The sequence below is a fragment of the Ovis canadensis genome, chromosome 21 (assembly GCF_042477335.2).
Source record: "Ovis canadensis isolate MfBH-ARS-UI-01 breed Bighorn chromosome 21, ARS-UI_OviCan_v2, whole genome shotgun sequence".
NCBI lineage: Eukaryota > Metazoa > Chordata > Mammalia > Artiodactyla > Bovidae > Ovis > Ovis canadensis.
In genome coordinates this window covers 35,890,533-35,912,896 of record NC_091265.1, presented here as the reverse complement: position 1 = coordinate 35,912,896, position 22,364 = coordinate 35,890,533, and the positions used below count along the sequence as shown (strand labels likewise).

The following is a 22,364-nucleotide window of genomic DNA, read 5'->3' as shown; positions in this document are numbered from 1 at the left end:
CTTCACATCCCATGCCCTTCCACTGGCAACCACCAATCTGTTTTCTGTATCTGTGTGTTTGTTTTCATTTTTTTTAAAGATTTGTGGACTTCAAATATGAGAGAGATCATATGGTAATTGGTATTTGTCTTTGTCTGGCTTAATTTCACTTAGTGTATTGTCCTCAAGGTCCATCCATGTTGTTTTCAATGGCAAGATTTTATTATTTTGTGTTCAAATAAAATTGCACTGTATTATTGTTGTTCAGTTGCTAAGTCATCTCTGACACTTTGCAACTCTATGGACTGCAGCTAGCCAGGCTTCCCTGTCCTTCACTATTTCCCAGAGTTTGCTCAAATTCATGTCCATTGAGTTGATAATGCTATCTTACCATCTCATCCTCTTCCGCCCTTTTTCCTTTTGCCTTCAATCTTTCCCAGCATCAGGGTCTTTTCCAAGGAGTCAGCTCTTCACATCACGTGGCCAAAATATTGGGGCTTTAGCATCAGTCCTTCCAATGAATATTCAGGGTTGATATTCTTTAGGTTTGACTGGAGTTGGTTTGCAATCCAAGGAACTCTCAGGAGTATTCTCCAGCATCACTATTTGAAAGCATTAATTCTTCAGCACTCAGTCCAAGTTAAGTAGTTACCACATCTTGGTTATTGTAAATAAATAATGCTGTGATGAATTTAGGGGTGTGTATATCTATATATCTCTACAAGTTAGTGTTTTTAAACTTTTTTGGGAATAAGTGCCTCTCTAATAGTTTAGGCTGATATCTTATTATGGTTTTGATTTGCATTTCCCCTATAGTTATGATTAACAGCTTCTCATTTGCCTGTTGACCATCTGTATGTCTTCTTTAGAAAAATGTCTGTTTAGACTCTTTGAACATTTTTTATTGAATTGTTGGGTTTTCTTGCTGTTGAGTTGTTTGAGTTCTTTATATAAAAGTTTATTCAAGTCTTTCTGTAACAGCTTTCAGGAAAAACCCAAACCAACTTTCTGGCCAACCCAGTGATTTTGGATACTGACCCATTATAGGATATATGATAATGATGTACAGCACACTCACAAGTCCTCAATTAGTGTTAGCTTCTCATGGTAGGCAAGAGATTATCAACTGAGCTGATATTTCCATTATATTAAAAACTTAAAATCATTGATGCTTTTGGAAATTTGCCGATAATGCCACTAAATGTCACATCATGGCTGACGGTTTAATTCAGAACAGCAGACTCCTGGAGGCTGGGGGCTGGGGCATATCTTCATTATTAGCGTTCCTCTAATGTTCATCACAATATATTGTACACATGCATGCTCAGTTGTGTCCGACTCTTCCTGACCCCATGGAATGTAGCCCACCAGGCTCCTCTGTCCATGGGAATTTCCAGGCAAGAATACTGGAGTAGGTTGCCATTTCCCCTGCCAAAGGATCTTCACAAACCAGGGAACAAATCTGCGTCTACTGTGTCTCCTACCTTGTAGGCGGACTCTTTACCACTTGAACCATCAGGGTAGCCATGCTCATCACAATATACTGTGACTAACAGCAAATGTTAGATGGATGAACAAACAAATGAATAAATTAATAAATGAGGAATTTTGCAAAAAGAATGATCCCACATTAGCCAAATTACAATGTATCCATGAGCAATCATATCTGTCTCTAAGGCTGTTCATATCCATAAAATAATTCTATCATGGAGAGTAAACATATTCATTTTCATGACAGCAGTGGCTATGAATTTTCAAATTAGACATATGTGCTTTTCACATTTCATCATTAGTCATGAGTACACTGTGAATTTCAGTATCCATGATAGAATAGCTTTACCTTAGTACTTTCTTCTACTTATGTTAATTATCCCACTTGAGGCTACAGTAGCGTCAACGGAAAAGTAAGCAGGAAGTTCTGCCCATTTAGTTTCCAATAGTTTGCAAAATATTCTAATTTTATTTTAAAATAAAACATAAAAGCCATGAATGCCTATGACTGTCCTTTTCATGGATGATGATACAACAGCTGTATTTAAGTTATCTGAGACATACCAAATTTTTTGTTTGTTTGTTTTTTACAAAACAGTTTTATTTTTTTAAATAAAAAATCTTATTGTCTTGACCTTGATTAAAATACAAAATATGGCTAGTGAATTCACTGAATTCCCATGAGCCTTTAATTTTGCCACTGCTCATTCTCTAAGGCTAAATTTACTACCAAGCTGTAATCTGTTCCAGGATCATTCCTGATGCAGTTAAAACGTGTATTGGACAACACTCCATATCACCTGTGGCACCTTGGTATTGAAGGATGTAGATAACAGGGATGTTCGCTGGTTGCTTTTCAAAAGACACAGGAGCAGAATTTCCTGCTCTCTTTCTACAAAATTGACCATTTCTAAAACTGGAATTCATCTTACTTTCACAGATTAGGGATTCAGTTTCCCATAAATACTGGAATTGGGGTTCTTCCATGAATGCCCGCCTGCTTTACTGAGCACTTAAGAAATCACGAGTGATGTTTCCCAGGTCTCTCAATGGGCAAAAAGCAACATCCTCCTACTCCCTACATCTCCTTGAATCTGTGACTGAATAAGATAGTGTAATGATAATGGTGCTTTCACTACCTGCTGCCAGTAATGCTGTTTCACCTGACTGATAGAAATCTGTCCCTGCCAACCTCCAGAGGAGGCAATGGCAACCCACTGTAGTACTCTTGCCTGGAAAATCCCATGGACAGAGGAGCCTGGTAGGCTGCAGTCCATGGGTGGCTAAGAGTCTGACACGACTTAGTGACTTCACTTTCACTTTTTACTTTCATCCATTGGAGAAGGAAATGGCAACCCACTCCAATGTTCTTGCCTGGAGAATCCCAGGGACGGCGGAGCCTGGTGGGCTGCCGTCTATGGGGTCGCACAGAGTCGGACACGACTGAAACGACTTGGCAGCAGTAGCTGCCAACCTCCCCACACAGTTGCCCAACTATGCCTGAAATTGTCACACCCGTTTGGCATTAGAAATACTGGACCCTTGTCTAGACCCACTCTTCACAATTAGGAAGATGTTGCTCTCTCCCTGAATTGTTGGTCCTCACTTCCTCCTCATCATTCCTGCTGATGCTGCTGAACCCCAGCAATGGCCCAGTAGAATCTCAAACTACATTGCATGGCACTGAGACAATCAGAAACATGGCCTTAGTCTCATTAAGCTTTTACTTTGTGGCTCAGTTGGTAAATAATCAGCCTTCAATCCAAGAGACCCAGGTTCGATTCCTGGGTTGGGAAGATCCTGTGGAGAAGGAAATGGCAACCCACTGCAGTATTCTTGCCTGGAGAATCCCTTGGACAGAGGAGCTTGGTGGGCTACAGTCCATGGGGTTGCAAAGACTTGGACATGACTGAGCTATGGACACCTCACTTTCCACAATGTTAAAAACAGACCTCCTCTAGCTTCTCCATATGCTTAATATTTCATTGGCACAAAATAGATAAAATATTTTTTCAACATTAAAATATGTGAAAAAAATTCACTAAGACTGCCTGATTTCCTACTTGTATTTTTTTGTCACTTTTTGCCATTTGCTTGTGCTTTGAGGTACTCATATTTTGAACATATGCATGGTAGCCAAAATGTTGTTATACTTATATGTTCAAAGACATAACATCATCCAACGATAACCATTTGTAATAATATGTTAATTATTTTATTTATGAAATTAATGTATATTTGTCATGACAATGTTAGCAATTAATGTTACTAGTAAATATACTAATAGTAGCTGGTATTTTTATTGAGTTGTGCTATACCCATATGAACTTATTTGATACTCACAATTCTCTTAAAGAAAGACTTATTATCCTCATTAAATTTTTTTTCTTTGGAAATGACTTTAGACTTAGAAAAACATTAAGATAGTACAGAGAGTTCCTATATTTCCTTTACATCCTTTAATGTTAACATCTTATATAGCCATGACATAGTTATCAAAACTAAGAAGTTGGCAATAGTATAATACCATTACCAAACTACAAACCTAACTTGGGTTTCACCAGGTTTTCTAGTTGTTTTTTTCTCTCTCTGTTTCAGGATCCAATTCAGGGACCCTCATTGCATTCTCTCATGTCTCAGTCTCCTCTTGTCTGACAGTGTTTCATTCCTTATATTTCCATGATTTTGACACTTTTGAGGACTAGTGATCAGATATTTTACAGACTGTCTCTCAGTGTGGATCTGTCTGGTGTGTTTTTATGCTTAGATTGTGTCATGGATTTTTGTGGATGATACCACAAAAGCGCAGACAGGACAGATTTCAGGAATATTCTGTAGTGAAGATTATATTCAAATTATATTTTCAAAAATAAGTGGGAATGTATAAGGAAAACGATTTGGAGGAAAGTAGAAGAAATAACCACGGCAGAGAGACAGAGCCAGGAGAGGAACTGTTATGAATACTGGAAGACATGAAAACACTTTCTGTGAACCCACGTGTGTGTGTGTTTCTCATACACTTGTAAGAGGGAACAGAAAGACAACAAATGTAGAGAAACCTATACTCAGAGAGGAGGAGAGGGACCCAGGGGGAGAGAAACTGGGCAACTGAAGAAAGAGGTTAAAGAGCAGGTTTTATAGGCACGTCTGTTTCCAGACCCAGGAATTTTCACTTAACCTGAACATACGAGGGAACCAACAGAGGAAGATCAGCATTCTCTGTTTCAGCTTTGCTTTTATTACAGTTGCCCTGTGAGCATTTTGGAAGATGCAGCATAGGGGTATGTAGGGAATCTGCGAGGAAAAGAGGTGGGGAACAAAGAGGTAACTATACGTGATATGGATGACTTTGAAAGCAGAGCTGAACATCTGAGTTGGAAGGCAGAATTAGGCAGACATTGAGACATCTATGCCTTGCACTCTACTGGATGCTTCGCTGCTTTCACCTTTCCCCAGCTATAACTGCTTTCTTTGGGATCCTTAAAGTTAGTGTCCTCCTTCCTCAGTCCCATGCCTCTTCCTATCCCTTCCCTGGCCTCTTCACCTGGGGAGGCAGGCACTGCTCATCCTTCAGGTCTTGTTTGTAATACCACTTCTTCAGGAAAACTTATCTGACCCTCCAGATGGGTCAGCTCACCCTACCATGTGCTGTTCCCTCAAAGTAATCTAAAATCTTAACTCAAAATCATTATCCAAATTGTATTTAATTAAAGTTTCCTGGAAGTACTTATTTTACATGCAGTCCTTTCATCGGACTGGGTGTTCCATAGGTTTTGTCTGCCATATTCTGGCCACATCATGGTCAAAAGTAGTTTTTGAGTAAATGAGTGACGTACATTTTACAACTTAAAAAGGAAGACAGTGTGTTTAATGGTTGTGGCAAAGATGCTTATTGGTGAAGGGATATAAATACTTTAAATCAGTTGTCCTTAATCATTTGGGATTTTGCAGAATTCTTAATTTTTTACAAGCAGTGGACTGTCTACAGAAAATAATACCTGTAATTTAATACCAATGGACATTAGTTTTAAAAACTTTGTATTAAAGGTTCTTTTTAGAAAGTTATGAAAATGAAGTTAGATTGAGAAGCTGAAGGTTATCTGGGCATTCTGTGTTTCTAAAGAAATACTTCTAGACAGTAAACTTTAGCTTCTTTGTATTTCCAATAAAATGAGATGAAAGGAAATGCATTTAAGATTTTAACAGGAAAGTCTCAGATGAATTAAAGTTTAGTAATTACAAACCATTTAATCTCTGGAGATTAACTGTTGTATTATAAATATGGTTTTTCTAATGTTTTTCATTAGTATAGAGATGCTGTATTTGGAAAGCATTTTATAAGAAATGTAGGTTTAAAAAACTTAAGCTTTTCTCCACACCCTCTCCAGCATTTATTGCTTGTAGACTCTTGGATCGCAGCCATTCTGACTGGTGTGAAATGGTACCTCAACTGTGGTCTTGATTTGCATTTCTCTGCCATTAAAAAGAATACATTTGATTCAGTTCTAATGAGGTGGATGAAACTAGAGCCGATTATACAGAGTGAAGTAAGCCTGAAAGAAAAACACCAATACAGTATACTAACACATATATATGGAATTTAGAAAGATGGTAATGATAACCCTGTATGCGAGATAGCAAAAGAGACACAGATGTAAAGAACAGACTTTTGGACTCTGTGGGAGAGGGAGAGGGTGGGATGATTTGGGAAAATGGCATTGAAACATGTATACTATCATGTAAGAAACGAATTGCTAGTCTAGGTTCGATACAGGATACAGGATACAGGATGCTTGGGGCTGGTGCACTGGGATGACCCAGAGAGATGATATGGGGATGGTGGTGGGAGGGGGGTTCAGGGTTGGGAACTCATGTACACCTGTAGTGGATTCATATCAGTGTATGGCAAAACCAATACAGTATTGTAAAGTAAAAAAATAAAAAATTTTTTAAAAAAAGCTTATTGAGTTAAAATATCAACTTTTCCTAATTAATTTTTAAAGTGGCCATTTATTAGGATTCAGTATGATTAAAAATCGAATATTTGAATGAAGTCTATCATTTACTGGCTTATTGAATTTGGGCAAGTCTCTTAACCTTTGAATTGTAGTTTCTTTATTCTTAAAAGGTAACATAGTTTGTTACAGAGATGTAATGCACATAGCTTTTTCTAAAACATGGCAAGGACTCTATAAATATAGACTGTTATTGTCATGCACCTCCTCAAAAAATAGAAGAAAAAGCAAATAGGACTATTTTCTTACTTCTATAGTTATTTCAACTTTTTAAATCAATGTGTTTACTCCCACCTAAATTAACCCCATTGTTCCAAATTTTAATCAGAACATATCCATGCAACTTCCAACCCATTTTCAAATCATACTCCTTACACATAGGGGCCACACACATCCATGTATTATTTGAGGTCAGTCAGGTTCCTGATTTATTCTAGGATCTGAAAATTATTGGTAGTACCTCAGGGTATAAGCAATGTATTTACTGGTTATTATTCAGAAAATAAATTATTGTTAAATGAATCTTCTGATATAAAGATATGTCACTTTGAAATATTAATAAACATGTATTACTTGTAGAATAATTAGTGATTCATTTAGTAGAGCAGTATTCATATTCAAAAATTCGGAAACACTAATATTTTATTTTTCATGATTATTTTAGAATAATTATCTTAAATAATGTATGCAATTATTTATGTTCCAGTTACTTCATAATTTATTACCAACTTTTTTTTTTAGAAATTAACTTTAGAAATACCCATGAAGACTTTTCCTTCTCAATTTCCATAGGTGTTATTTTTATAGTATATAAAATTGTGTCTGTGTGTACACACAGTTAACTGAATTGTGTGGTAAAGACTGAAGTTACAAACACAAACCCTGTGAGTAACTATGTCTACAGTTATCAAGGTGTTAAATATTATTGTTTATATACCAACTAAGTTCTCTATTACTTAGTGGACAAAGTCTAAACTCCTCAGTCTGGAGGTCAAATCTACCAACTACTTGACATAGCTGATTTCTCCACTATTTTTTATCATTAAAGCATGTTCATATACTAGTTTTCATTCTCACAAACCTCATTTTGTTTTAGAACTCTCTTCTTTTTACCTTTTCGGAGATATGAATCCTCTTTTCCTTATGTCAAATCTGATTCTATAAGAATAGTCCTCAAGTAAAGTCTCTAGCTTCAATTTCTCCATCATATTTCTTAAAATTCTTTTGACTAAAGTAAATCTTGCTCTTATATACAATATTTATAATTTTTAGCATTTTTTAATTTTATAAAAAATCTATTTCAGAAAGAAAGAAAATGGCAAAAGATTTTAAAACAGCATAAAACAATCTCATAATTCCACCAAGTAGGAAACAAGAACTCATACTTTCTCTCAGAAACTTTAGTACATATTCATTTTAATACATTTTCACAGAATAGGATGAATCTGTGTGTAATGTTTTTTGAATCATTTTACATTAACAAAGTGTGAACAATTTTATGTATTTCAACAATTTTATATTTCAACCATTTCAATCTATTGACACTTGTCAATAGATATATTTGATAACTGATATAACATTTAATTATTTTATGTGTTTACCTAAGTTGTGTACATAATAGTAAAACAAATACACATAGGTCCACCAACCAACATAAAAACATGTTTGGAGCATTATCAATATGGCTGATATTAGCTGTGCATTCACGCACAATTCCTACCCTAGACTTTTCCTGTGTATAATTTCTAAGCTGTGTGTGTGTGTGTGCATGTGTGTGTGTGCATGTGTGTGCGTGCTGTACCATATTACCTTATGTTCAGGACAGAGAGGGAGATAAAGCAAGGAGAAAGCATTGTCCTTTCACCTTGTTTAACACTCTGGGCCATATCCTCCAAAAATATTTTTAGTTATCATTACAGACATTTTTTCTGGTCACTCACTTTGTCTCATTTTAGTCCGTGAATTAAAGGTCAAGAAGGAATGATTCTGGGAAGATTGTGATTGAATGATAAGCATGTCACCCCTGCTGATGATTTGCTCTGTCAATAACCTGTAAATATATAAAACCATAAGAGATATTTACTGGAACAAAATTAATGAAGATGTAGAAAAATAAAATGCTGTGTTTGGCAGGTTTACTTTAATTAACACATATGGGTATTTGTATCCTTCACGCAGAGCATAACTTTTACATTCATTATTTTCTTTAATATTATTAAAACAATTATTAATACTTACTTGTTCAAAAAGCAAGCTTTAATGAAGTTAAAGCATAGTTTAGAAAACTAGACCCTAACTAAGGTCAAGAATACTCTACAGATATCCTCTTTCTTTTTACCAGTGTCTCATAATACAAAAACTAGACCCCTGCAGAAAATTATGTGATTAGAGGGTGAAATGGGGGCTTATATAGTATTTAAGTAAGTGGCTGACACATCCTGTCAACCACTATCATACCTAGTAGAGAAGTATTAAGATGGAGTTGAATGAACATAAAATTGGAATCTGATAGGTTGGGTTAAATCACTAGCTCTACCTGTTTTACTTTGGTGACTCGGAGGACGTTAGTCTCTTTACTCAAAAGATGGAGCCTCAAAGGGTTCAGATGTGACCTCATCTGAAGAGTTCCATGATGTTTCTGCTCATCAACTTCCTATAGATTGCCTTGATGTGAGATGTTACAGAGCTGAAAAAGGCATTGTCCTTGCCTTTAAAATGTTCCTAATCTTGTTTATTGGTCAGGACTCCTGGGAATTAAATTAAATCAACAAAAAAGATGATTTCAATCACTCCATTCATATTATGGTCCTCTTTATAAGGGAGATATGTCCTCCTCCATCCAATTCACTCACTACTCCCTAAACCCTACTTCTGGCAAACACCAATCTGTTTTCTGTAATTGTGAGCTTATATTCTTTCTTTTTTTTCAATATTTATTTATTAAAGTGTAGTTGACTTATAGTGTTTAAAGTACACGGCAAGGTACTTGTACATGGCAAGTACAAGTTATACATATAAACATATATTACTTTTGAAATTATTTTCCATTATAGATTATAATATATTGACTATAGTTCCCTGTGCTATAGTAAACCTTTGTGCTTGTTTATGAGCTTATATTTTTTCTTTTTTTAAGTGAGATCATGCAGAATTTGTCTTTCTCTGTCTCCTTATTCCACTCAACATAATAACCTCAAGTTCCATTAACATTACCCCAAATGGTAAATTCTCATTATTTTAATGGTTGAATAATATTCCATAGTCTATATACATATATACCATATATTCTTTATCAGTGTGTCCAAATGATGTACTCTTAGGTTGATGGGGATGCATTTAAGGGATTGCTGTATTATATTTCAGTTCTATTTTTAAATTTGTTAGAAATAACCATATTGTTTTCCATAGTGGCTATACCACTTTACATTCCCCCCAAGAGTGCACAAGTTTCCCTTTTCCTATGTCTTCACCAACACTTGTTATTTCCTATCTTTTTGATAATATCCATCTAACAGATGTGAGGTGCTATTTCATTGTGGTTTTGATTTGCATTTTCCTGATAATTAGTGATTTTGAGCATCTTTTCATGAACCTGTTGGCCACCTGTTTGACTTCTTTGGGAAAAAGCCTGTTCAAATCTTCAGCCCATCTTTTAATTAGATTGTTTTGTTTTGCTTAGTGTATTGTTGAATATGATTTTCTAAGATTTGTTGAGAATTTTTGAACCCATATTCATTAAGAGTTATTTTTCTTGTTTAGTCACTAAGTCAGTGACTCTTTTGTAACCCCATGGACTGTAGCCTGCCAGGCTCCTCCATCCATGGGATTTCTCACACAAGAATGCTGAAACTAGTTGCCATTTCCTTCTCAAGAGATCTTCCCAGCCCAGAAGTTGAACCCATGACTCTTATATTGGCAGACAGATTCTTTACCAATGAGCCAACAGGGAATCCCTCATCAAGAATATTGGCCTATAATTTTATTTTCTCACGGTATCCTTATCTGGTTTTAGTATTAGGGTAATGCTAGACTCATAAAATGAATTTAGAAGTGTTCTCACCTCTTCTATTTCTTGGAAGAAATTGAGAGGAATTTCTTGAAAAGAATTGCTATAAATTAACTATTTTAATTGTTGGATAGAATTCACCAGTGAATCCATCTATTACTGGATGGTAGTACATGGAGAAAATGAAATATTTATCACCACTAAAGAGATATGAGCTACCAAGCCATAGAAAGACACTGAGAGACCTTAAATATATATCACAAAATGAAAAAATCCTATCTGAAGTGGCTGTATACTGTATGATTACAACTATGGATATTTTAGAAAAGGAAAAACTATGGAAAAAATTGAAAGACTAAAGGTTGCCAAGGGTGAGGAGGGTAGGGATGAACAGGAAGAACACAGAGGATTTTTAGAGCAGTGGAAATACTATGTATGATAGCATAATGATGGATATATGTTACTACACATTTGTCCAAACCTATAGAATTTCATCTAATAGTGAATCCTAATATTAATATACACCATGGACATTCAGTGATTATGATGTGTTAATGTCCATTCACCTTTGGTAACATTTGTACCACTCTGGTGAATAATGTTGATAATGGGAGAGTCCATGCATTTGTAAGAACTGGGGCTTTATGGACAGTCCCTATACCTATCAATTTTTTCTGAAGCTAAAACTATCCTTAACAACAAATAACAACAGCAACAAAAATATTGCAGTTTAGGTGTTCTTGACCGAATTTAGTATGGCAGTAGAAAACAGGCCCTCCAAAGTCATATGTAGTGTCTAAGACCCTAATTTATTTATGTGCTAATCCAGAACCAGAATTCACATGTTTTTAAACACCAAAATACACTATAATTCCCCAAAGCCAGTTCCCATTCTTTGTTAATTCATCAGACTCAATAAGGCTTCTTTCTTTTAGAAAGAGCTATTTCACTGGTAGCAAATGCCTACATTAAGGACTGCATGTATTATGTTTAATGCAACTAGTTCTAAAAACAAATATTATGTTTTGGTATTTAAAGTAATTTAACTTTTCATGCTTTATTGCTCACATTGATGAAGGTGATGTATAATTTCCTCCAGTCGTTAAAAGAAATTAATTTATGTAATTTTCCTTCCTGAAGCAAGTTAAAATAACTTTTGTAAACAGATGCAGAAGTTGAAAAACCAGCCAACCCAGTTGTGAAATATATGAGCACAAGGGTAGACTTTGGCAAACTTACGGAGGAGGAAAATTACACTGTCATTCTTCCCACCTGCTCTCTGTGAACTTAATAGTAAATGGAGCCCCTTTTATATCTTGTCCAAGTTAGCCAAGGCCTACAAAAATAGATAGGTAGATAGACAAAAGCTTTTATTCTGCTCATATTTCTTACCTAAACCTCACCACCAATGTCTGGAAGCATTTTCATAAATGTACAATATTTGCATAAGAAAATATAATTAACAAACACTAACATTTTTCAATATGGGCATATTTATATTTTAAGGAAGATATTGAATACCTACTCTTAAATGTAATCTCCATCATTGGTGAACCTGTGTCATTTTTTATAGCTTATCTAGCTGGGTTAGTTTTCCTTCCTGTTGGTTTCAATAGCAAATGGTTTCTATCTCAACCCTTATGTTGTTCTGACAGTTTTATTTTGCTGATTTGACTCTCAGTATCATTCACATCTCTGTGTTTACAAGCAATAAATATTGACCCTTACCAAATTAAGTGAAGGAGATTTTAATGGTAGAACATCAGGAGCTCGTACTATCTGGGAGAAGGCAGAAGTAACAAAGTTGGAGATGGACAGAAACAGAGGCTGCTTCAGAAGACTGGGAATGTGAACTATAAGAAGTGTCTCATTGTAGAAACAACTTGGACAAGTGAACTTACTGAAATTAATATACCTATTTATAGCCTCTTTTTAATATAGTCAGTATTTAGTTCCAAAAATGAAGGTTTTGATGACCCAGTTTAGATCATGTGCATTTCTGTGTAGAAAGTAGCACAAAGAAATTTAGAGTAATATGTAGGGCTTCTTGAGGTATAAAACAGTATTTGATTGGTAGGTGAAGCATTGGAGTCAACATAATTCTTTTTGTAACTTACAGTGAGATGTTAGAAAATATCATATTTACTATTAAGAAAATAAGATGTATACTTATTATTTCCCAGATAGATATGAGGTTAAAATGAAGAGGAAAGATAGGATTCCTGGTTGTTTTTTTTTTTTTTTTAAGAACCAGAATCCTTAAAAGTTTATTATGCAAGAAATAAACATTTGCAGTAGGAAAGTAGTCCTACTGGACAGCACTCACACAAAACTGAATAGAAATTATTTCATTCAATTTCATAGTTAATATTTAAGGTACAGTTAAGGTCTCTGATATATACACATTTTCATTTTATTCCTTTTCCTTGAGTGTGAGGTTGCCATTATAGCATGTTTTACAAAGCATTAGGAACTCTTTGATGAAACTATTTCCCTCCTAATGTTCTCTTTCTCTCCAGCCTCAAGAAGTCACTACTGAAGTCAATGAAACCCCGCAAATTGAGACTACAAAGGAAGAGGTTCTACTCCATACCCCTGACTGCGACTCTCAAATTGTAAGATTAATTTTACCTGTTTTTAACAACATTCAACATGAAAACAAGGATGGGACATAAGCATTTTAAAAATCCTAGTTTTTGCCGCCATGAAACTGTCTATGTACATGTAACATCTGCTATCTAAGGGCTTCCCTGGTAGCTAAGATGGTAAAGAATCTGCCTTCAATGCAGGAGGCCCGGGTTTGATTCCTGGGCTGGGAAGATCCCCCGAAGAAGGGAATGGTTACTCACCCCAGTATTTTTGCCTGTAGAATTCCATGGACAGAGGACCTGGGTGGGCTACAGTCATGGGGTCACAAAGAGTCGGACACATGACTAAGCAGCTAACACTTTTCTTTCACTTCTGCTATCTAAACATTGTACTTTTCATTTAATAATGCAGATGTTCTTTGGATATCATTCATGTGGTTATTCTACTAAGAGGTGTAATCAGACAATTAGGAATATGAAGATGCCCTGGAGAAGGGAATGGTTACCCACTCTAGTATTCTGGCCTGGAGAATTCCGTGGACAGTCCACGGGGTCACAAAGAGTGGGACACGACTGAGTGACTTTCACTTTCATAAACTTGAATTGCCAGAGAGATAAGGTGGTCATTCCCACAGTCATATGGCAGGAAGCTGTTAAAATATTAAAAGCAAACACAACTCCAAACAAAGAATGTGATTCAACAGTATTCTCCCCATAAAGCAAATAAACCTTGAATTATAGAGATATTACAATATAGGAAGGACATTTTCACCCTTCAAATGATAACAGGAAATGAGGAATTTGTACTCTGTGCTTTTACTCTAAAAAGTGTAATGAAATTTTAACTCTGGAACTTTGGCACAATTACGATCTGTCATATCTGGGCTTGAAAAATGGCAAACATCAGTTGTATTTAATATATTCAAAGATAGCCTTTAATCTAGTTGACAAAATGGAAAGTGTCTGCTGAAACTATTCATGATGGAAAAAGAAATCAGGAGATAGCAAAGGAAATAAGGCAGAATAGAAACAAGTTAACCAAGTCAATCTCTCTTTCCTCTGTTGACTGCCAAAGTAAATTTAGAAATACTAATTTCTCAACAATTTGGCTTTCACATCTTTGTATGTTGAAACATGTTCAAAGCCAAAAATTTAGAATATAAGGTTAATGAGAAGTAGAAATTCTGCAGTTTACTTCCAAGGGAAGAAGAAGTCAAGAAGAGTTGGGGAAAGAAGGACAATTTTTGCTATAGTTTGTAGAACAGATAGGTTTTTGACAGTGTGAGGCAATATCAGAGACAAGAAATCATCAGAATATGAGTACAGAGTATCGGACAGAAAATGGTGGGATGTGTGGCTAAGATAATTTGGGACTTAGGTAGGAGGGGCACTGGGTTCTCAAGCTAAGGTGTTTGGTTTGTATTAGGGATATGGACTTCTCAGGTGGCACTAGTGGTAAAGAACTTGCCTGCCAATGCAGGAGATGTAAGTGACACGGATTTGATCCCTGGGTCGGGAAGATCCCCTGGAGGAGGGCATGGCAACCCGCTCCAGTATTCTTGCCTAAAGAATCCACGGACAGAGGAGCTTGAAAGGCTACTGTCCATAGGGTCACAAAGAGTCAGACACAACTGAAGCGACTTAACACGCAGGGATATAGTTAAGATTTTCATATGTTTATGTCCAGTTAAGAGATAAGACCACTGGGTTAATTTTAAGGCCGTTTTTTCTTGATACCGTTTCCTAAAACTACCTAAAAATCATTTTGCAGTATATACATGTATCACCTCATTATGCTGCTAAGTCTGCTAAGTCGCTTCAGTCGTGTTGGACTCTGTGTGACCCCATAGAAGGCAGCCCACCAGGCTCCCCCATCCCCGGGATTCTCCAGGCAAGAACACTGGAGTGCGTTGCCATTTCCTTCTCCAATGCATGAAAGTGAGAAGTGAAAGTGAAGTCGCTCAGTCATGTCCAACTCTTCGCAACCCCATGGACTGCAGCCTACCAGACTCCTCCATCCATGGGATTTTCCAGGCAAGAGTACTGGAGTGAGGTGCCATTGCCTTCTCCATCAAATCATTATGTTGCATATCTAAAACTAATACAATGTTACATGCCAATGATATCTCAATTAAAAAAAAAAAAAAAAACTTTGAAACAAATTAGAATTTTGAAAGCTTCTGGCCTGCACCCTTCAGGGTAATGCTCAGGCTTGATCCTTAAATGTCCTGCTCTGAGCCCTTGGATTAGGAGGGATTCAGTTGCTTTTCTTCCTGCACTTGTACTGGTATACCTGTGCCATGAGCAAATTGTTCATGTATTGAAGTGGCCAAAATATCTGAAAGAACAGAAGAACCAGGACTTGATCAAACTGAAGAAACAAAATATTTCCATTTAAGGCAAACTCTGAAAAGTTTTATGTGTTTTGCAAAGATTCCTCAAAGCAATAGTTTGGTGTACTTTTCTTGTCAAGAGAGAGGTATAAATTCTTTGTTGTTGTTGGTTTGTTCCACTCTATTTTTGTTGCCCTTCCTTGTCACCAGTAGCTCCTCTCCCTTCAGTAAGTGGCATAAGCAGCTACTACCTTGGTAGAGGTCCCAACTGGGTTGCTTCAAAAAGCTTCCTCTACCTGTACCAGCATGAACACTCTCTCTCTAACCTGATCCCAGTTCCCTAGATTTTCGTCTTTGAAGTCTCTACTTCCAAGAACCCACACTTGCCAGTGCAGAGAGTGTTCAATATTTATAGTCTGCAGGCTCAGTTACATATAAAGGCTAAGTGAATAACATAAGGGAGTGAAATAAGCCAGGTGTAAGCAGTAGGAGTGAGGGAGACTATTGTGAATATCTTTTTTTCCAATTCTAGATCAGTAGTTCTTAGCCATATCCTCACTGTAGTATCATATGGAGGATTTTTATAAAATACTGATGACCAGGTAATTCTAATATGCAGGCTGTTTTACTAACAATGTATCTCATATGTACATGATTCTTAAAATCATCTGAGGAGCTTTTAAAAATAAAGATTTTGAAAAATTCAGTAAATTCTAAGTAAAGGGGACTAAAGGTAACTTTTTTTTTTAAACATGGACCTGACAACACTTTCCAATCCAAGTGATTCTGAAAGAGATGGTCTGTGAGCCTTAATTTGAAAAAGATTGGTTTAAATAAGACATAATGCCTTTAGTATGTTGTTTAGTAACAGAGTTTCACATTTGAGAGACAGCAATGCCTAACTGAGGCTCTGTAATGGTAGCCATGAGAGTCTATGATGTCACTTTTGATAGTAGGTAGAGAGGATCCATCCCAGAACCTTCTGCTTATTTTGCAACCAAATCTAAGAGCAGCAGGGCTGTGAAATTGATCAGGAAACTGATGTGCGATTTTTGTCCATAGCTAAGCTTTCCATGAGAGAGCTAGTATACCATCATCTCCCCAAGCTATAGTACTCAGAGTATAATTAATCATAGAAAGCTCTAGAGTTCCTTTCCAGCTTTCCCCAATAGTAAGAGAATAATTTTGATGGCTTTCTCCACTTTACAGGAAAAAGTGAAGGGCTCTTTGGATCTGTGAGAACTACCCTTACTCAGCTTGTCCAAATTCACCCAAAATATTCTGATTTGTGTTAAATATCATGAAATGCATTCCTTCCATTTCAATACAGCAATGTGAAAATAGCTTCAGCTTGATTCTAACAAGCTAGTGATTCAAGCTTCAATTTGAATTGCTTTAACTGAATATCCAAATAAGGTATCAAAACATAATTTCATAAAGGAAAAATGAGAAATTTACCTCCTCTTCTGGTAAAGGGATTGCTGCATTTTCTATTGAAGGAAGGATAGTTTTAACATGTTTGGCAAAAATATAACCTTCTTGTTGTCTTTGTTTGGAGACTGAATATGAGTAAAGAAGTGCATCTCTGTTCCAGGTTGACAAGAGGTGGCCCCGTGAGAGTTAGTTTTATGCATCAAAATGACTGAGCTCAGGGATGACCAAAGAATTGGTAAAATATTAATTCTGGGTATGTCTGACAGGGAATTTCCAGAAGAGATTGGCATTTGAATTAGTAGATGAAGAGATCTTCCCTCATAAACATGGCAGGCAACATCTAATCCCTAGAAGGCCCAAATTGAACAAAAAGATGGAGGAAGCATAATTTCTTCTTTTCCCTTTGAGTTGGGCTATATATCTTCTTCAGCTCCTGTTTGTGGAACCTTCCAACTCAGGGACTTAACACCAGCAGGCCACTCACCCCAGTTCTCAGGCCTTTGGCTTCAGGCTTGAGATTCAGGTTGGGAATTACAACAGCCTTATTCTCAGCCCTTCAGACTTGGACTGAATTTTATGCCACCAGCTTTCCTGATTCACCAGCTTAGAGAGTGCATATCATGGCATGTCTCATCTTCCATAATAGCATGAGCCAATTCCTACTAAAAAAACAAAAAAACCTCTTATACATCTATGTATATATTCTGTTAGTTCTGTTTCCCTGGAGAACCTAATACAGTTATTTTTTCACATTTATGTTTTGTATATTTCATGTGTATTTTGAAGTATTTTCACTGCTTTTTTATAAAAGACTTTAATTAGAAACTAATCAGTGCTACTTAGTTTTCTACAGAGAGAAAATACATGGTAGTTGTTGAGTTAAATTTTAATTTTGGTGGCTTTACTTGACAAAATTAATAGTTGGAAAATTTATTTCCATTTCTTTTCTGTTTAATGTGTTTTTCTGCTCTATGAAATTAAAAAAATCTAGAAACTACCCAATGAGGAAATTTTTTAAAATAATAAAAGGGGAGATAAACTAGGGATCTGAATGAAGCCAATAACAAATGATTAAAAGCATGAAATAAACAGAATATCAGAATGAGAAATTTCCAGAATTGTGTGTTCAAGCAAAGATACAAGAATAAGGATGAAGTCTAATATGAGTCTCTATTTTCATCTTGGTTGACTGGAACAATTATAGTTTTATTCTCAAATAAAATGAGAAATTGTATAATAATATTAAATTAAATTAAAATAAATGATTACTATAGTAGAAATTTTAAGGTAATTTTTGTCCATTTGCTCCTTAACAGGAGAGATTTGTGCTGTCTTAATAACTAGAATGAACAAAAATTAGCACACTGGAGCTAATTGCTTATGAAAAATGATAGTTTTTATTTATTTTTTATTTTTAATATTTTTATTATTTTTTTACTTTACAATATTGTATTGGTTTTGCCATACATCAACATGAATCTGCCACGGGTGTACATGTGTTCCCAATCCTGAATCCCCCTTTTACCTCCCTACCCATACCATCCCTTCCCTCTGGGTCATCCCAGTGCACCAGCCCCAAGCATCCTATATCGAACCTAGACTGGCAGTTCGTTTCATATATGATATTATACGTGTTTCAATGCCATTCTCCCAAATCATCCCACCCTCTCCCTCTCCCACAGAGTCCAAAAGACTGTTCTATACATCTGTGTCTCTTTTGCTATCTTGCATACAGGGTTATCGTTACCATCTTTCTAAATTCCATATATACGTGTTAGTATACTGTATTGGTGTTTTTCTTTCTGGCTTACTTCACTCTGTAAAATCAGCTCCACTTTCATCCACCTCATTAAAAACTTCTTGGTAGCAGGAGAAATCATGATTGTATTCTTTGTTTCTCAAACTGGGTTTGGAGAATATTGCATTTTTTTTTAACTAGTGATAGATTCATTCTATATTATCATAATGTTTACATTCTAGCCAATCTGGGTAATAATTTAGCCCACACACACACATATATACATACATACATTTTCAGTCTGTATTCAGTTCAGTTCAGTTACTCAGTCATGTCTGACTCTTTGCGATCCCCTGGGCCGCAGTGTGCCAGGACTTCCTGTCCATCACCAACTCTCAGAGTCCACCCAAACTCATGTTCATTGAGCCGGTGATGCCATCCAATCATCTCATTTTCTGTCTTCTCCTCCTGCCTTCAATCTTTCCCAGCATCAGGGTCTTTTCAAATGAGTCAGCTCTTCACATCAGGTGGCCAAAATATTGGAGTTTCAGGTTCAACATCAGTCCTTCCAATGAACACCCAGGACTGAGCTCCTTTAGGATGGACTGGTTGGATCTCCTTGCAGTCCGAGGGACTCTCAAGAGTCTTCTCCAACACCACAGTTCAAAAGCATCAATTTTTCGGTGCTCAGTTTTCTTTATAGTCCAACTCTCACATCTGTACATGACTACTGGGAAAATCATAGGCTTGACTAGATGGCCTTTGTTGGCAAAGTAATGTCTCTGCTTTTGAATATGCTGTCTAGGTTGGTCATAAGCATCTTTTAATTTCATGGCTGCAATCACCATTTGCAGTGAGTTTGGAGCCCAAAAAGATAAAGTCTCTCACTGTTTCCCCATCTATTTCCCATGAAGTGATGGGACCGGATGCCATGATCTTAGTTTTCTGAATGTTGAGCTTTAAGCCAACTTTTTCACTCTCCTCTTTCACGTTCATCAACAGGCTCTTTAGTTCTTCTGCACTGTTTGCCATAAGGGTGGTGTCATCTGCATGAATATGACAGTTTTTAAAAACAATTTGCATTCTGTAAAAATCACAGGTTTTAAGTATATATTTCAGTTATGCATTTATTTAATGTACCAAGTTTTGCAACCATTACCACAGGCCAGTTTTAGAACATTTCTATCTTCCTAGTAAGATACCACATGCCCATTTTTACAGTTAATCTCTATAAAGACAACCACTAACCTAGTTTCCACTGGTTATAAGTTTGCCTTTTCCATAGATTTTATAGATTGATCATACAGCATGTGGCATTTTGCATTCCCTTTTTCATGTAGCATAATGACTGAGTTTCATCTATATTATAATATATTTCAGTAGTTTGTTCTTTTTTATTCTAAATAGAATCCATTGTATGATTTTATCACATTTTCCTTATCCATTCACCAGCTGATAACTTTTGGATTTTTTCCCACTTTTTGGCTATTATGAATTAATCATACCATGAACATTTACATAAACATCTTCAAGTGGACATATGTTTTATTTTTCTTGAGTAGATACCCAGAAGTAGAATAGGATACTGTAAATACTTTCTTAACTTTTTAAGAAACAGACAGACATTAACAAAGTGGCTGTACCATTTTACATCTTAATTAGCAATTATGAGAGTTCCATTTTCTCTACATCTTTGTCACCACTTGCTATTGTCTGAATTTTTGCTTAAAAATAAAATTTAAGGAGTCTGAAATCAAATTTCATCCAGGCTTAACTGTTAATTTCCAAATGGTTAAAAATTTGAGCATATTTTTATATACTTATTAGGAATTCACATATTTTCTTTGGTGAATGTCTATTCAGATATTTTCCCCATGTTTATTGGGGTTGTCTGTCTTCTTGGTATTAAGTTGCAAGATTCCTTACATATTCTGGATATATATCCTTTACCAGATATATGATTTGCAAATACTTCTCTTACTCAGGATGTTTCTTGTCTTTACATTTTCTTAATGGTGTCTTTCTAAAAGACAGCAGGTATTTTTAAATACAGCTTTTGGTTTGCAGAGTAATTGAGCAATAGTTCAGAGTTCCATACAGCAACCAACTATCTTTCTGTGATTTGTCATTTAGTTCCATTACAGTCTGATGGCATACTCTACATTTGTTCAAATGCAGTCTGTCTAATGTTCCATGCTACCTTGAGAAGAATCTGTATTTTATTCTTGTTTGATGAAGTACTCCTTAAATATCAGTTAGATCCATTTGATTTGTAGTGCTCTTCACGTCAACTCTATTTTTGGAGATTTCTGCTCACTTGATATGCCCACTATTGATAGAGAGTGTTGAAACTCTCTATCCAGTGGTACTGGTTCACTTCTGTTTCTCCTTGCAGTTCTATTAGCTTTGTCTCAAATATCTTGAAAATATGTTGTTAGATGTATTTTTGTTAAGAATTGTTGTGGGTTTTTTTTTTTTTGTAGAATTGACCCCTCTATTATTATATAGATGTCCCTCTTTATCCCTGATATTTTTCTTGCTCTGAAGCTGGCTTTGTCTGAAATTAATATGGCTACTTCAGCTTTCTTTTGATTAATAATAATATCACTTTAACTATATCCTGACACTCCCTTCTGGCCTGCAGAGTTTCTGCTGAAAATTCAGCTGATAAACTTATGAGGATTCCCGTGTATATTATTTGTAGATTTTCCCTTCTTAATTTTAATATCTTTTCTTTGTATTTCAGTGTTTATCCATGTTGTCACAAATGGCAGAATTCCCATTTTATCTCTGAATAATATTCATATACATATATGTTCCTCTCTATGTAACACTTTGTTTATTCATCTAGAAACTTAGATCGTCTTCATGTCTTGGATACTATAAATAATGCTGCATAACCCTCCCAGATTTCAGACAGTGCTACAAAGGCTGTTGTTTCATCACTAACTTGTGTCTCAGTCTTTTCGACCCCGTGGACTCTGGTGCACCTGGCTCTTTACCTGCATCTCTTCACCAGATTCTTTACCACTGAGCCACCAGGGAAGCCCACCACAAAGGGACAGTAATCAAAACATCAAGCTATTGACATAAAATTTGGATCAACAGAAGAGAATACAGAACCCCAAAGTGTCTGACTCTTTTGAGACCTCATGAACATGGCCCTCCAGGCTCCTCTGACCATGGGATTTCCCAGGCAAGAATACTGGAGTGGGTTGCCATTTCCTTCTCTAGAGGAACTTCCTGACCCAGAGATTGAACTCACATCTCCTGCATTACAGGCAGATTCTTTATCACTGAGCCACTTGGGAAGCCATCTATAGTCAATCAGTCTTCTACAATGAACACAAGATAATACAACGGAGTTAGACAGTCTCTTCAGCAAGCGGTATTGATAAAGCTGGACAGCCAAATGTAAATCAACAAAGTTAGAATACACCCTTCACACCATACACTAAAATAAACACAAAATGGCTCATAGATTTAATTATAAGACATGACACCATAAAATTCTGAGAAAAGAACATAGGCAAAACATTCTCTGACATAAACTGTACCAGTATTTTCCAAGTCAGTCTCCCAAGGAAACAGAAATAAAAACAAAAATTAACAAACAGGACCTAATCAAACTTGCAAACTTTTGTGCAGGAAAGGATACCATAAACAAGTACAACCTACTAACCAGGAGAAATAACTTGCAAATAATGCCACCAACCAGGCTTAGTTTCCAAAATGTATGAACAGTTCATATAATGCAATAACCTAAAAAAAAAAAAAAAA

General features: G+C 36.0%; 1 protein-coding gene across 1 annotated transcript in view; it reads left to right on the top strand.

Annotated features, from left to right (window-relative positions):
• The window catches only part of LUZP2 (leucine zipper protein 2), a 533,028-nt gene that overhangs the window by 494,814 nt on the left and 15,850 nt on the right, over nt 1-22,364 (top strand). Inside the window, exon 10 of the mRNA XM_069564962.1 lies at nt 13,011-13,106. Within this exon, the coding sequence (XP_069421063.1) occupies nt 13,011-13,106 (96 nt within the window). The remainder of the gene's footprint in view (nt 1-13,010; nt 13,107-22,364) is intronic.